This window comes from Haliaeetus albicilla, chromosome 4, assembly GCF_947461875.1.
Source record: "Haliaeetus albicilla chromosome 4, bHalAlb1.1, whole genome shotgun sequence".
Classification (NCBI taxonomy): Eukaryota; Metazoa; Chordata; class Aves; order Accipitriformes; family Accipitridae; genus Haliaeetus; species Haliaeetus albicilla.
Window position 1 is genome coordinate 20,793,169 of NC_091486.1, and position 17,689 is coordinate 20,810,857.

The window sequence follows — 17,689 nt, forward strand, 5'->3', positions numbered from 1 at the left end:
CCAACACGCAACACCAAATGAAGGAACAAGTCTGCAACCTGGGTGTATGCCAAGGTTGAAGTGACACACTAGTGACTGTCTCAGCCCCTTGGGAAAAAGTGGATTAGATGAATCACAAAACAATGTCACCATTATTTCTCCAGTAAGTTAACTATCCATTGGCCACAGGTCGTACGACACAAAACGTATGACCTAGCACTTTCACAGATTGTGCATAATCTTGGAAATCTTTTTTCCCTTGCATCTCCATAAACTGCAATTATCCTTAGACCAATAAAAACTCTTTGACATTTTGAGGCAATGGAAAACTTTGCATATGGGGTTGCATCAACCTAGGAACATACCAAATAAATCTTCCAAACTGTTCATGGGTTATTGTCAAACTCCCCCAACAAAACTTGGTCCAGTATCACCCGTAAAGCAGATACTGTGCACTTCATATACCAAACAGCTTTTAATTTTTTTTTTTAAATTACTTTTAAAGAAAAGGTTGGAAAGCTAGAAGGGAATTGAGCATAGATCTCCTGATTATAGGCCAGGTGACCTACAAAATAAACAAAAACAATCCCCTTAACTTTTGCTGCATTCTTTCTCAGGTTTTCCTTTTGTTGCACAGAAATGCAGAAACTCAATAATGCAGTTAAGCTTCGTGGCTCAACAATGAATGTGTAGCTAAAATGCTGTATTCATGCAATTAAAAAGCAACGTTTGCCCAGAGTAACAGGCCTATCTGTTCAACTACACAGAAGACTTATTGAAGTCATCAGCAAGAGATATTTTTCATCCTTCTGAAGTGTACATGCTCCAACCACATTTCAATTCAAACTGGCAAAATAATGTTTAAAAATGCTTAAGCAGAAAGTGCCTAAGTTAAACCAGTGCACTTTTCCTGAAGGTTGTATACTTAGTTAATGACTCACTATGCGACAAAATTTTCTTAAATATATATTTCTCCCTAAACATACTCACATTCTTAGACGAAAACTAAACTATGGATTGGAGCATGTCATAATTTATGGTACTAAATCCAAGAATACATGCTCTTTTGTTCTACATCAGTAGATCTAAGGAAAATTTGAAGCAGAGTGTCAGATTCATTTGAATTATTGCAAACCTTCTGATTCCAATGGTGATATACTGAAGTGGAGAACCATAGTCAAACATTTGAACTGGAGAACAAGTGTGACTTCACATAAATATCAACGATACTAACAATAGTCTGTAGGAGAACAAAAAAACATAATATGGCATTTCACGAGAGAAAAGGGTTGAGCAATTGAACCTAGGTGACTGAAGTAGGGTTAACTGGGTTTAATCCCACCTGAATTATTTATTGTCTAGGTTTTAGTACATAATAAATTTTAGTACCTAATTTTGCAAGTCTCAAATACTGTGCCCTGGCTTCTGTAATCTTTACTACAGTAAAGAGCAGTGTATACCTAAAGAAAGATTTTTTTTACCAGGTGAAGAAGTAACTGTAAATGAGCCACATGATTATACCATAGTGGATTTGAGTCTTTACTTTCACAAAGATCACCACTAGAGGGGGAAAAAAAAAAAATATATATATATAAAAAATATAAAAAAATAAAAATAAAAAGCAAACAGCATAACAAATACAAAAGCCTTCCCCCAGATTAAAAAAAAATAAAGGAAAAGTAAAGCAAACCACTTACTGTAGCAAAACTCTAGGAATAATAAGGAATACACACAGAGATTTTATTATGCAACACAAACGGGATTCTCTCTGTAGGTGCCAGCATTAAAACTTTCTGCAGATGGTTGTGCAGGTGAGGATCTGGCAAAGGAGGTTATTGGCATGCCCTCTACAGGGTGGATGTCTGGCCAAGGAACTTTTCAGCAGCTACTAAAATACAGAGGAAGCTACCAGAACTAGATCTGTAAGCAGTGCTTACTCTTTTCAATTTTTTTAAGCATATTTTATGTACTTGAAGACACTGTAAGTATTAATACAGCAAACCAAACCTCTAAAGGATTCCTGTCGAGTATAAATACACTCATAAACACAAGATATAATTGAAAAGTCTTTGCTTAATGAGATCATGGGTGCTTTGGCACAGTGCATAAAATGTAGATTTGAAATTTTAAGATGATATATCAATCCCCACAGTTGGGCTTTGGAATCAAAATTAAAAAAAAAAATAAAATCTGTTCAGCATCAGTTCAGATTCAGGTTACTCTTACTCTAACATGGAGCCACACCCTACGAATAACAAAGATAAATTTTCTTACCACCCACCTGTATACTCATACAGTGTGGATCTTTTTAAAGACAAAAACATCTCAGGGTAAAACAAGGGTCAAATTTTGTATTGGCAGTAGGTAAAAAGCTCTAATATACCTAGTCAATCATACACTAGTTGAAACACAGCCCACAGAGCACTTAATAGCTCAGTCCAACAAGCATATCACCAAGTGGAATTTGGTGCACAAATGCAAATGGATGGATTTTTTTATTCTTAAACTGTACATAATTTTTTCCTTCTTATCTTACTACTGACAGCAAGTAAGTCTTATTACAGCTAACTAGGAAACAAACTTGCTTGCCTGAAATCCAGCATTGAACCACCCACAACACTTTAGAAACCGTACACTAGTAAATTATATTACAACATAAAAGAAATCCCTCCTGAAAATAGTTATCCTATAAGAAACATGGATATACAAGGTTTTGCTTCTTTCAGTGCCTTTTTACCACATCATGAACATATTAACAGCTATCCAATTGCAGTCTTTTGCTTAAAATATTTACAAAATACCCCAATTTGATACTGGTTGGTATATACAGTAAAAGGAAACACCAGACAGAAAACAGTTATTTTCACCTCTAAAAGGATAGTTAAATGATAAATTAACATCATTAATGAAAACCTCATTATTGCAACTACACAATAGTATCGTGCCTATTCATACTTAATTTTCTTGTAGAAATTACATTATACAACACAGCATATAATCGGTTCTGATTGGGGGTAGGAGAGAACCAGTCGTTAACTATGACTAAAATGACCAGTTTTCCAGTGCAGTTGTCTTCTAATTAAATCTAAGTGTGGAGCACAGTCATTGAAATATGCTATAATGATTTGCTTGGAAGTATTTTTCTCTTTTGTTTTTTCCCCCTCTGCTTATCAGAATACCTTACACCTTTCAAAACTAGAGCAGGGGGGAAAAAAAAAAAAAAAAGGCTTCTGGCAGATGCCATGTCAAGGCATGTATTACTCACCATCCTTCCGCCCACATTCAGGAACGCAGCTCATCTATTTCTTAGCTCTTCCCACTAACAGGTACTAACTCAAAAGCTCAGAACTGCACCTCGACTGCTATTTCAAAAAGACAAGCTTCTGAATGACAAACAATACTACCATTTTATTAGCAGCAAAATAAATACAGTTGTAGTGTTCAATGCTGCATCAAGCTACAGGTGATTCCTGTATTTACTGTTAGCTGTTAGGGATTACACTCAAACCCGGTTCTGCTCCAGAACAGCTTCCAGCTGAGCACCCAACAATACCAGTACTGTACCCAGTAGCAGATACCCAGAGAGCCTGGCACCCCAGGAGCATATTAAGTGGGCACAAGTTTCTCCTCAGTTTATGGTTAGTATTTTCTATAAGATCAGACTTAGAGAAGAAATAACTTATTATATCAGAGTCTCTTATCTTTACAATGAAAGACTGCAGGTCACCTGGTAAAGGACACAACAGATATTAAAGTGATTATAGCCTTGATCTTAGTCAGAAAGTAGAATTGCACGTGTGTTGGTAGAGTTGTCAGTAAGACCATGCAGAATGGCACTTTCCTGTGTTTTAGAAGTGCAGTGTTTCTACATTTACTATATTTCAAATACAAAAGAGTTTCACAGTGGCAGGGTAAGACCAAGAGGCTGGGAGCGGGAGGGGGAGAGTGGGGGCTGGGGGACACAGGTAGGCAGAGAGAGGGGGGCATGGAATGGCTTTGAAAGGCCAGGAAGGAGAGCTTCTATTTCTCTGCAATGGGTTTATATCAGCCAGGCTTAAATAATGGTATTGCAAATTGAGGCCCAGGGGAATTTGGAGCATACAAGTGAGCTTTTGTTCGCCAAACCCCAAAAGGTATGTAGCAGATTTGGGGGTTTGTTTCCATTTAAATGGCATATGTACTTCTAAACCATAAGTTATACTGTTTTGCTCCGTTTATTATACGGCCTTGCTGATCCAGTACCCTTTAGGAAAAATTTTTTTCCTAGCCAACATAGCGATAACTCTTTAAAGTAACAATTATCTGTTACTGTACTTAGCACTTTCATTTACTTCCCTTCAGAACTTTTGAACAAGGAAGAAAGCAACAAATCTAACCCAATAAACCTCATAAGGGGGGAAAAAAAAAAGAAAAGAAAAAAGGAGAAAAAAGGAGAAAAAAGGAGAAAAAAGGAGAAAAAAGGAGAAAAAAGGAGAAAAAAGGAGAAAAAAGGAGAAAAAAGGAGAAAAAAGGAGAAAAAAGGAGAAAAAAGGAGAAAAAAGGAGAAAAAAGGGAAAAAAAAAAAGATGGGGGCTGGGGGAAAGCAACAGAGAGAAAGAAGAGCACGGCTAGAAGTCATTTGAAGGGATGCAAGCTTTCCAGTGTAAACGCAGAAGCTAATTAGTATGTTGTGATTTTAAAACATATTCTGTTATCAGAAAGCAAAACAGAAATCTGTGCTAAAAAAAATAATCTTTGGAAGTCTTTAAAGCAGGTGGACAAAAACGTAGGCACATACAAACATACGCCTCTACTCCCCCTTCCCCACACACATGCACAGATACAAAATTGTGTTAGCACTCCGTAAATAGGCTTAGCTCCTGTAAATATATCTCAGGATTTTAGGTGTACTTTTTCACACTGTAAGATTTCTACACAAAACCGGTTTAATCTAACTCCCTCTGATTATTATTAGAAACTCATTATTTGAGGACATCTATCTTTACAGTAACTATGCACCATTAAGGAGCACAATGCCCATAATTGTTTAAAAAAGCCATGGTGGGGGAGGGAGAAGGGAGAAGAGGATCAGGAGGAGGGAGAAGGTAACTAAGGGAGATTTTGCAATTAGAACAGCATAATCTACTCTGCATTTTGCTCCTTGGAACATTTACACAGTAACAAACTGAGTTTAAAGTTTCTTCCATCCAAAATCATAAATGAGTCATTCATTATACCTTTGCATAACACACATATTTTTGTCCTGATTAATTTAAAATGTGTTCTTACAACCACCAGGAAAAATCAAAAGCCCTATTTACTCTATCATACAGCATTAATACCTCAAGAGGGAGATTGCAGCATTTGAGAAGTACAAATAAAGCTAATGCCTACCATTTTCTGGGGAAATTCTTTATAACATCCATCACCTGGCTTCTAAGATTTGTTGCACACCTGCATATCCAAAGTCAATACAAATTGCAGGACTCAGTGCCTCTGATAACTGAGCACCCAAAAGTGGAAAACTGAATTGCACTTGCTGAGATGCAATACTATTCGTGATGTTATCTCAGCCACAGAGCCTTCAAGCTCAAACTGCAGCTGTTGTAGGAGCTCCGAAACAGAAAGGAACAGTAACTTTAGCCAAAACCAACTTGCCTGTCATGAATGAAAGCAACAAGTTCTACTATCTAGAAACAGCTGACATCTTGGGGGGGGGGGGGGGGGAGAAGAAGTGTGTTTGCTAATTACTCAATAACAAAACATCTTTCCTTAATTAGTGGTGAAAATTATTACTCCAAATGAATACTAGTGTCACTTTGTCTGTTATTCTGTACCATATGGATAATCTGCTTGGTGGTGGAAGAAATAGCACATTACAACTCTTTGAACATTTCTAACTAGTGAAAACTTTAAAAATGTCATTCATTAAGGTACTAATTCTTCACAGTCTCTACAAGCACATGATAAAATATTTTACCTACATCTAACTTTAAAATAAAATTTTTAAAAAGCTTGAAACAAAGGCATCTCAAACTTAACTATGTGTCTCAACAAAGCCGTTCTCTGCATATTAAGGTGTGCCTTTGATACGACTGTCGCATTGACAAATGCTAGGGGCCAAATAACGAGAAGTGCTTCATACTCCTCGTTATACAGGATTTACTGACTTTCAGCTTCAGCTTTCTACCAACGCTACCATTACTCTGAATAACAGATTAAATTTCTCAATAGGGCTACCATGGTATCAGCTAAATTAATGTTACCACTAAAGTTTTTAAACTGAAAGAGGAAAAATACACCACTGTTGTAGCATAAAGAATGCCTACACAGGACAGGAGTATGAAATGAAACAAAATGAATGAAAGTCAAAGAACAAAATGAAAATCAATGGTTAAAAAGGGTTGCCGCATGAACAGTTTCCAAAATATATTTATTTCAGCATTTATGGAAGGCAAAGAGTAAGAAATAAAGAATTATTAGAAACTCTATAGACAGGATAAATTACTATCTTTAAAATAGAATATCTGCCTATTTATAGTATGTTCAATACAGCACCAGCATAGATTTGTAGTTAATATTAAGCTGTGGATCTAACACTAGTAAACACAAAAACCACTTAATTCTGTAAATTAAGTTTTCGTAAATTAAATTTTGTAAATTTAAGTGTACATTCAGCTGAAGAGTTAGCAAATTGAGTCTCCTTCCATATTAAAAATAACTGAATCTTGCTAGTTTAAACCCAGAAATTTTCTGACTGAATAGGGATACCCAGTTCACAAATTATCACAGGTGACTTTAAGACTATATTACGTCCATAAAAAAAAACCCACACTATTTTATATTTGAATTTCTTAATTTTAATCATGCAGATGACCTATCAAGTTTAAAGATCTTCAGCAAACTCCATATGTATTTTAAACAAAACAATTCTGTAGAGTGCAAGAAAGGATTCATAAAAACATATTGTCCGAACTAAGTCTGCATACAGCAACATTGCACTATTCTTTTAGAGCTGCAAGAGGAAACAGAATTGTGTTCATATACCAAGAGTGTATTTCTACAATACTGTATATAGTGATGTGGCCCACAAATACCAACAACAAGGGACTGAAAATAGGATCAATTCTTTTCCTTCTCAGAAACAATCTTGTAAGCATCTGAGTTCCCAAAGACATAAAAGAATAGTTACTTTTCTGAGATCTTTTGATATCGCTCTTCATGGTGGAGCTATCCATGAGTGATGGGAAAGATCTCTTTTGAAAGTAAATGGTGCACCTTCAAGTGTGTTCAGGTACATCTTTGCTGTTCCTTTCAATGTTTCTCAAGTTTTACTTGAAAAGGATGCTCGATTTTTTAAAATTTGGTTTAGGTATCACAATGGGATACCTTATATCAGTCACTGCTTGCAAACCTTATTCTTCCAGCATAGGATCTAGCTGTTTCTTTCTCTGTGTCAACACAGGAGGCTGAAGTAATCAGATAGGTCTAAAGAAGACAGAGGATGTTAACCTGCACTTTCTCAGAATCTGTGATGAGTAAATTCATACTTTCAACATGACCACACTGAGCCATAACGTATATAAATAACTACTTTTCATCTACAAGCACAGCTATCACAGAAGTTTGTATAGCAGGGCTATCAGTTCATAACATTTTAAATGTCAGTATTGATACTATTGTCAGGGATTAATAATTTCTGCATATAACTTCATAATTCCCATCCACCCTCTGCTGTCATTCAGTAATATAAAGTAATTGTTGGCTCTTCCCCCCACCATGTCTCCAGAAAAAATGTACACACAGTAACATCTGTTGTACTGTCTAGGAATATCTTTGCAGCAGTACAGTTCTTATAGTTTTATTAAGTGATAATTCAAGCTCACTGTATAAATGCTTTTTTATTAATGACTTGCTTGTATGTTAGAATGGAGGAGACAGAGGGGGAAAAAACTCTCAGAGGAAAATAGGGATGTTACTTCCAACATATTAAAAGGCAAACAGCAGTTGTTCTAAATCAGGAAAAAAAACCCGAATCCTTGAATGAGAGCACGAAGATACATTCCTGCCACAAACCCCCGTAACCCACCAAGTCCAACCCCTTCTCCCATCTCCTCTCAATATTCATTTTCAAATTCCACTCAGATTAACAGGAGTTACACAAACATGCATTAATGTGTCCCTTAAGTATTTTATCCCACTGAAGATGAGAAACAAAAAGTTTAATTATGACCCATACCGGAAAATCATTCATTCAGACCTTGCTTAATTAGATGTGAGACAGCTATCTTAGATCATGAAGTTTGACCACAGTATGCTCTTACTGCTAGAGTATTAATGCAAATAAGATACAGATTACTGAAACCAATTTATCATCACCAATCTATAACCAGCTTGACACACACACACATTCAAAAATATCACACAAAATACATTGTGGCATACATCTTCATACATTAAGCAATTCATATACAGAAAATGAACCACGTGCTTTACAAGGAGTACATTACACATTAAAAGTAGAATATGAAAGGGTTACAAACAGACAACAAAAAGTCTAAGCAGTACATGATTTCAAGGAATCTGGAGCAAAAATGGACTTGAATCACCAAAGTTTGCTATCACATCAAAATAATCTCAGCATTTTTGTCCACATCACTTTCAGGATATTTGAAATTTAACTAACAACATACTAGCAGTAGCTGCACTATACTTTAAAAGAACTGAGAAAAATAGTTTCTCAGTAACAGTTAAATAATATGACTGGTAATTGCTATTTCAGTGTTTCATGGCACATCAGACTTCACACTTAATAGACTATTATAAAAAAAAAAATCAACCAGTAACATGACAGTCATCTGTAGTTGCATTATTTTTAATTATAGCTTAGACAGATGAAACTTTTTTCCATATGCAGAAAAACAGTTTAAAGAACAAAGTTTTATTCCATTGTTTAAATATAATAATGCATGGCTGTTCTTTCTATTGTACAAATACAATAGCCATTGTAGTAAGGAGTGTTGCTTATATGATTAAATAGATAGTTCAGTATTATGATATGTTTGACAGGTACCGTTACTAGCACTATAGGAACAGACATACAATATTGTTATTACCATACTGTGTGTGCCGATACCTCATAGCAATGTAACTCAGCAAAAGGGAAGCATAGACACCGCATTTTCATCACAGCAGACATCTCCGTATACTCTTAATCAGTGGTGCTTTCTGCAGATTACACTTTCCAGTATTCTCCCCATTCTCAAACTGACCTGTCAAAGCCCAGTCCCCCCCCAGTTTCTCATGACTTTGGTAACCAAGATTGACCAACTATTTCTCTTTCCATTTTACCCTCACTTGTCACACAGCGAGACCAACATCAACAGGTATTTAGAAGCAATAGTAGTGAAGTCCACTTGTATTTAGTAGGTTGCTGCAAATACAAATTATCTTCTAAGAAACATAATACATATACATGCATTCTCTTTAACATGCTGATCAGAGGGGTGGCAGGTACAATTATTAAAGGACTGAACGCCTTAGATTTCCTTTGACCTCCATTACAGTCTAGGACTCTGTGTTTCTTGAAGGATAAGATTGTATTTGTTGAACCTATGGTAACATATTGCAAGTGGATTTTCTCTGTTCTTCTGTATTAGCTATCATCCTTTACAGCAACACAGTTTCATTAAGGGAGATGTATATGTTGTTTTGAGATTCAGAGATTTTTCTTTTTTCTTTGTTTTTTTAAGAAAAAAGAAAAATTGAATGATCTTAAGGAATTTTCTTTATGCTCGCTTTTCTCACACACTCTATAAAAATATCATTGACATAGGGTGAAAAGGTCGCATGGCTCACAGAAATGGAGCCAAGTACTCCAGTAAGGTTTTTCACCTGGAAAATATCCCTATAACTAATTCTGTGTATGGGAAATTTTTTATTATTATTTTAGCAATAAAAAAAAAAAATCCAGGCCTTTTCCCAGCCTAGAGTTCCCTGAAGTGATCTTTCCCATAAGGAAGATAAGTTTTCACTTAGAGGATAGCATCTCTAGCAGCAAGGGTTTAATACTTTGCAACAATATCAAGGATACGCAATCCTGAATTTACAGCTCTTCAAATTACTTTTATAGCTATACTGTTCATTTTGGATCAGATGCTTATCTAAAATTCCATATATTTTGGTAGCCATAATATCTGATTTAAAACAGCTTCCAATAAGCCAAAGAGCAGTACTAAAAAAGAAAAAGCCACAAAAAAAAAAAAGAAAAAGCCACAGTGGGCGAGATTCTGGCAGCTGAAAATTACTGTAGCTCTTTAAAGCTAAATTATTTTACACCAGCTAAGGATTGGGTCCAATAAGCACAATTCCACTTCAGAGTTGATTTTTTTCCACCTGCATAGTGCTTTGCTTCTCATCTGCTCTGTTAATAACACATGAGAATTTCTAATTAGTTTATCCCAAATTCTTTTTACAGTTATTTTTATGCCTTTTCTTATCAGTGACTCAGGAGGAGAAAAAAGTGCTGATTGATCAATTAATCAAGCTTTATTGTACAATATTCCTCAATACTTCAGAAATGTCTGCAGAACAATTTTCTCCAATCATAAGATCAATGAATCAATGTAAACCCCCAGTAATTAAATTTATCAACTTGGTATCAATACAGCTAGCACTTTATGAAAGTATTATGTGAAGTTTGTTCTCTTAAGGGATATATTGATTGAGGGCAAAGAGCCAAATATTTCTATTATTAGATCTGGGAATGCTAGATCAAAACTCAGTCTGTTATAAACAACATACAAATGTTTCATATACACAGATCTCATGCTGATTCTGTACCAGCAAACCCACTCCTAACAAGCAGATAAGCCTATTAATTGATGATTAAGACTACAGGAAGATCAGTCATTATATCCAATGCTTCTTGTATGCATTCATTGAACAAACCTATTGACAGAAACCGTACAGAATCATTTTCGTCTAGGAATTATATTTTAAAAAAGGAGGAGAGCATCGAAACAAAAGCAGATTTCAAACCTTGTTCATGCAGCATAAAATAGCCTTAATTAATTAAATTTTGAATCTAAAGCTTTGCAGTTTGAAAGAGATTATCACATGTCTCTCCATCATATATAGTAGTTATTAATTGAAAGGTGAACAATAATGCCTAAAGATGACATCTGATAAGAGCCATATTTAAAACCAAAACAAGGAAACAAAAACACCACCCAAGTATTTTACAGTTTAATTTTTAAAGGGCTATGATACAAAGTATTCTAGAATATATTTTCACTTGCTATGCCTTACTACATATGCATAAGCAAGTAGGGCACAAAAGTTCATGAAGTGCCATTTTATCAATTATAAGAAAAATAGTAGGATTTTTATATCAAAAAAAAAAAATCCAAAGAATTTTTGGCTCTGCTTAAACAAAAAAAAAGTCTTAAAGAACAGCTAATGACATAAGACTGTAATATTTTCCCATGAACTGTATGATGAAGATATCAATAACAATACAATCTTCATATTTCTAAAATACCGCTAGAATAAGAGAAGCAAACATCCCTGTACTTTCACAGAAGTTGCAAGAAATAAAAACAATTTGATTGAGTACTGAAGATATCTTATTATGAAGGGGGGAAATAACGACAAAAAAACCAAACCCACCAGATTCACGTAGGAGTCACATCCTGTTACAAACATCAAACAACAATGAGCCTTTATTACCATGCTATGATTCCTTCATTTCAAACATGATTAATTAGCAAGTATAACACTCACCAAAACTCCCACCACGCTGCTGTTTGCTGCCTATTTGCAAATGGGTCTCTATCAAGTATCCATAAGCTGTATTAGTCTCATTTATGACACTGAAGAAAAGAAGTCAAAGCGTCCTGCTTTAAGGAAGGTTTCGCTCATACCTTAACCAAAAAGAAAAGGAAAAGAAAAAGAAAAAGAAAACAAAACAAAACAAAACAAAAACTCAACAACAAACAGACACCAAAACCATCTTTTGTCGAAGGGATTCCTTGAAAGTCCAAACACAAACTTCATGCAAAATAAAAACTTTTCTAAAAAGTTGCTAATCAATTCAAATGGTTGAAAATAAGTAGAGAGAAAAGATCAGTTTAGACTTTGTTTTGGTCTTTTTTTTTTTTTTTTTACTTGAAACCTCAACTTTATATTCCATTTGAAAAACACTGCTTCTGTTGAGAATGAAAGTGTGGTTCATATGTCAAAAATGGAAATAAAAAGAGGATGAGAAGGGGAAGACACACTTAACAGACTCTTAACTTGTTTTAAGCTGTGCAAACAGATATCTTCAAATGTACCTTACTTGCAATAAACATTACTTTGGCAGCAAAAGAAACTTTGCTTCATGGGGAGGAGTGGTGGAAACTGAGATTACAAATACAGAAGAAGAAACAAGACTGAGATGAGAGCAAAAAAAGCTGAAACTGCCTTCTCAAGCTGAACTCTATAAATACCATCACAAAAACAACAGAAAAAGGTTCAATTTGGAAGCAACAGATGTATTCCTAAGCAAGAAAACATCCCTGATGAAATAATACACGGACGTACAGAGAAGATCTTTAAAAGTATGAAGAGATGCCTGTATGGCAAAGCTGAAGTTTCAATGTGAAAATAAAAATTAGGCAGAAGATGCGATACCTCCTTGTTTTACCAGCTCTGTATCACAGATACTTGATGATTTTGTCACGCCCAGAGCAGAGTCATTTTTAAGTGCAAATCAGTCCTACTCTCTCCAGCTTTTTCAATTTTATAAATTTGGGATCAAAAACATCAAAGCACCTTCCACTTCGGACCTAATTTTTAGAGGATCAATGTGACAAGTCACTGCTTGATAGATGTTTCTCATGATAAACGACTTGTTCAAAAGAGACATTGTAGCTTTCATTTCCTGACCACAACACACTTTTAATTTGCAACAGCAGAGCTGCTCGAGTGTGACTAGTTCCCACTTTCCAGCCTTTCAGGATTGTGGCACTGTCAGGCCACATACATGGGCAAAACAAAAACTCAGAAAGAGGTGCATCCGCAACAAAAATTGTAGCAAAAGTTTTCCTCAAACAGAAACCTGATTACGTTTGATTTCTCCCAATAGTGGGCTTTTAAACCCCCCTCCCAACCACCTCCAGTCCCTAACATTTTAGGGACAGGGGGGGAAGAGAAGAGAAATCATATTTGGAAATATATACTTAAGTGCTGTAAAATATATATAGCTGCCTAATAGTATCGTGTTTATTATACACATATATATATATTACTGCTACAATAATTATTATTATTATCTGGGAATCGCATTTAACAGTCCAAACCATCCACACCATCCAATTTCAGCTCTCAGCATACTGTCCGATTCCCGATTTAAAATTTATAAATGTAATATCCTCCTCATCACAAGCAGCAGTCCAATCTGCTCTGAATATATATTACAGCTTTAACATCACAGAGGGAAATCTCCCATCTGGCAATCACATTCGCTCCAACAGCTCTAGGAAAAAAAAAAAAAAAAAAAAAATGTTCCGCTCTCGCTCGTTCGCTTTCCTCCTTAAAACATTTCTCAGGGCAAATTATGTGCATCTAAAATAAACAGTCGCCTTATTGATCACTTCAAAGTCAACAAGTTCTAACTGCAAAATGCAATCACATCGTTCCATCATATAGCACCCAGGACATGTTTAGCAATATAGTCACCTACAGCACCAAAATAGGAGTGTACATTGTGCAACTGCTTTCTCAATTTCTTTCTTGCATTCAGGTATGTTATTATGAGAGATCATCAGCCACACACGCCAGACCTCCCCCTTATCCCAAACACACACACACACGCACACTCGCTCTCTCTCCCAGGGTCTCTCTCCATCCTTATTTGTTGCTACCACACGCAATTAAAAGTGAACGTACCCCCTTTTTGGTTGCACAAAACAGATTAATAGTCACTTCTGTTATTAGTTCCTTAGCCTTAATTGCATACCTAGAGGTGCATCTACTGCACCACAAGGAGACCTATTGAAATTCCCCATGCTCCATTTTATCTGACTTTTTTGGAGGAGGGGGCAGTGTGGGGGGCTGGAGAGTGACCGTTAAAATGAAGCCAGTTTCAGCACCTGATTATTTCATTCTGTTACACATTGAGAACAGAGCAGTGGGAACCAGACACTTGTAAACTGAGCATAAATTACCACTCATTAAACAGTATTAAACATTCGGCCACAACAGTAATTTTGTTTGTTTACATGCAAAACATTCCCCCACCCCACATCAGTTAAAACCTCTAGCAGATGATTACACCGAAAGTAAGAGAGGGAAAAGCAGCTGGAGTTCAAATGAATACTCAAAAATTATTAGTTTGCAAAAGGAAAAGATGCATTTTAGGCGTGTATGTACGAGTACGTAGACGTATAGGTGTATATATTCATTGCTACGCATTTTCCCCTTCTCCAGTCACCAAGTTTTACTAATTTACATACCATTGCAGTTCAGTGGTGTATATAGTGCACTGCTAGTAACATGCAACTTTAGGTTTTACAACCGAGATCAATACAATGGACAAAACTAATGCTATAATCGAAGCAGAAATGATAAACAAATGATAGCAAGAGAAAAAAATGCTTATCTATACACAAGTGAAAATATACTATTAAACATTAGGTATTTATTACAAAATATTTGCATGCAGAGTCCTCGGTGCGTTATCATGCTATTTAAATTTGTCTTTGCTATTTAGATGCAAAGGAAGTAGATCCCAAAACGGACATACCATAAACACTGGTGCTACTGATCATTTCTTGCTGGCAGCACAAAAAGCTGAATTGGATTTTTCACAAGCAGGAATTCCAAAGGTTGCTTTTCATTAAAGCCACTTTTCCTCTCAGCTATCAAATGTCACTGCCTTGAAACGTGGGCCCTTTCGTCAGGTATTCATTTAACCTACATGCATATAATTAAGTGGGAAAGCAACATCAACAAAAAGGGGATCTCAGATCACAAGAGAAGAAAGAAAGGGGAAAAAAAAGCACATGACCAGGAATGCAAGTCCATGTCAATTTCACTCACTCCCATTGAAACTAACAAGAGCTCCAGGGAGGATAGTAATAGGATCAGTGGATTGTATATACCATTAAATTATACATCTTTCTCTCCCTTCCGAGCCAACAATACGCCCACCACGCTGTACCCCCTCCAAGATGATGTGCTTACATTTTACTGCAACAGCTCCTCTGACATATTCGTGCCCCCCCCAGCCAAGACACAGCAATTTAAACCTAACTTTTGTTTTGCGAGATTCTTATTTGCACTTATTTGCTCAGAAGTTAGTTGCCTCAAAGTCCAGCCCCGCGTTACCTGCAGTTTATTATTTTCAATGCAACTTAAAAATAAATCCAATTAGGAGGAGGAGGAGGTGGGGAGGGAGCTTGCAATCGCGAACTCTTAATCTGCCTACTATTGTTGGCAATGATCAAGCAGGAAAAACCCATGCACTGCGATTGTATATCTCTACTTTCCAGACTACGATTAGGAAAGCAGACCGGAGTGTTTAGTATCAGAAAGCGACTGCAAATTAGACAAAATATTTAGGGCACGAGCAGGCGATTAAAAAAATAGGCGGCTGTCTCGGAAAGCTTTAAGATTTAATAAAATTTAAAACGATGGTAGGAAGACTAGGGGAAAAAAAAAAAAAAAAAAAAAAGATCCGCTTACCTGGAGATTTGGTACAAGAACCCGATAGGTTAGAGTAGCATCGATCCGATGTGTTTGCTGATGAATGGGGGCTCGGGTTAAGTGAAGGTGCCTATGATTTGAAATCATTCCAAGTTTTTGAAGGGAAGACTGACTGCAGCCTCTGCCATGTTGGAATTTCAAACCCAAAACAGCTGCTTTGCAAGGAGCCAGCATGCCAGCAGCTGGACGCCTGCGCAGAGCGCCGCCGAGCCAAATTCAAATCACTTTCACGCGAAGAGCCAAAGATCAGTTTTCAAAGGGGGAGCGGCGCGGGGGGCGGGGGCGCTCCGCGGCCCTGCGCGCCGGGGCTGCCGCTTCCCGCGGGGGACGGCGGGGCGCCCGCGCCGCGGCCCCGCTCTCGCTCCCCGGGGCGGCGGGACGGGGAGAGCGGGCTCCCTCCGCGGCGGCGGCGGCGGGGCTCCCCCCGGGCGCGGCGGCGCTCCGCGGCGCGGGGCGGGGGGAGGGCCGGGGCCTAGCGGCGGCCCGCGCCCGCGGGGCAGGCGGCCAGGGAGCCGGCGGCGGAGGTTCCCCCGGCCGCCGCCGCCCCCGCTCCGCCGCGGCCGCCCCGCGCCTCCCCGCCTGGGGCCGGGGGTGGCGTCCCGGCTCGGCCGGCGGCGGCCTGCGCGGCTGCCCTCGCCGGCCCGCTCCTGGGCCGCGTCCCCGGGCGGCCGGTGTCGGGGCTCGCTGGCCGCCGCCGCCGCCTCCCGCCTGAGGAAAATGGCCGGGGTGGAAGTGCCCCGCGCGCCGGCGGGCCCAGCCCGGCCCGGCCCGGGCGGCGGCCGGCGCCGCGCAGACGTGCCCCGTCCCCGCGCCGCTCCCGGGGAGCCCCAGCAGCTGCCCGCCGGAGCCCGGCTGCTAGCAGCCGCGGCGAGGCATTCCCGGTAGCCGGCAATGGCTGAGGGGCCCCGGCAGCCACACCTCCCTCTGCCCGCACTTCCCCAGCCCCGGCTCGGCGGGGGATGGCAGGGAGCCAGCTACCCCGGCCCACAGCTGCCGGGGACTCCCCTTGCATAAGAGGGATTCCCCGGGGGGCTGTTAGACGGGCTTTACAGCCTCTTTATGCCGGCAGGGAAGGCATAAAGTGGCTACGCGGCACAAATTGGGCCCTCCCTCTCGCACATCGGTTACGCTGCCTCTCGCACACGGGTCTTTCTCCGGCGCGACCGACCCGCCGTGCCCGGTGCTCACGGGCACCCTGCGCCCTCCTCCACACCATCCCTGCGCGCGTCTACGCGCCCACCTCCCTGCTACCGCGGCTGTGGAAAGGGGGGCGAGGGCTTCCCACGAGACGGATCTACGTTCCTGGTTTTACACCTGATGGGACTATCGGAGCATTTTTACCTCCTCTTCAAACGTGGAAGAAGCCACGCTGTCTGGATGCCGTTCCTGGGCTCTGGCTTAGGGTCCTCCTGGAGCAGTTTCACTTCCTCTGCCTCGTCCTACTGAGGAGTTAAGGATGGCTTGGGAGGGTTGTTTGTCCGTCCTGGATGTGGAAGAGATGGATAAAATTTTCTTAGTAAAAAAGGGAGATGCAGTGGGAATATGGGCTCTGGAGGAGGCAGAGGAGACCAGTCCCAGGGGATTAGCATCCGGAGGAGTGGGAATGGGCTGGCTTCCTCTCTGCTTTCCTTTTCAGTAACCTAGCAGGCCTAAATAAAACCCAGAAGTAGTTGCCAGCAGAAGCTGCTCTCAGCCAGTCCCTATCCCACCAGGTAGTGGAAAAGAGAGGACAGGAAGGCCTGGCTGATGTGGTCCATGAAGTCACTCAGTCAATTCAAAATTATCTTCACCAGACGAAGACTTTTTTGGGTGGCCTGAGCCCCCCAGGTGACAAAGCTGTGCCTAGAGATTGGAAATAAAAGGACAGAGCAAAACGGCTAGACAAACTCCTGCTTATTAAGGGTATGGAAGGTGTCCCTAGCTCGCTTGGACAGCTAGGGATGAGGCTAGCACTGCTACACAAGGAGAGCACTGCTAGTGG

General features: G+C 39.3%; 1 protein-coding gene across 3 annotated transcripts in view; it reads right to left on the reverse strand.

Annotated features, from left to right (window-relative positions):
- Positions 1-16,097, reverse strand: part of FIGN (fidgetin, microtubule severing factor) — a 104,658-nt gene extending 88,561 nt beyond the window's left edge. Inside the window, exons 1-3 of one of the 3 annotated variants that reach the window (XR_011324312.1) lie at positions 15,688-16,097; positions 14,747-14,916; positions 11,193-11,882 (exon numbers count right to left, since the gene is read on the reverse strand). Coding sequence is in view for 1 of the 3 variants with exons in the window: in XM_069781255.1 (XP_069637356.1) it covers positions 14,747-14,771 (25 nt within the window). In the remaining 2 variants the exon portion in view is untranslated. Of the gene's footprint in view, positions 1-11,192; positions 11,883-14,746; positions 14,917-15,687 lie in introns of those variants that run through there. The other 2 variants (XM_069781255.1, XM_069781256.1) reach the window with 2 other exon arrangements.
- Between the last annotated feature and the right edge of the window lie 1,592 nt (positions 16,098-17,689).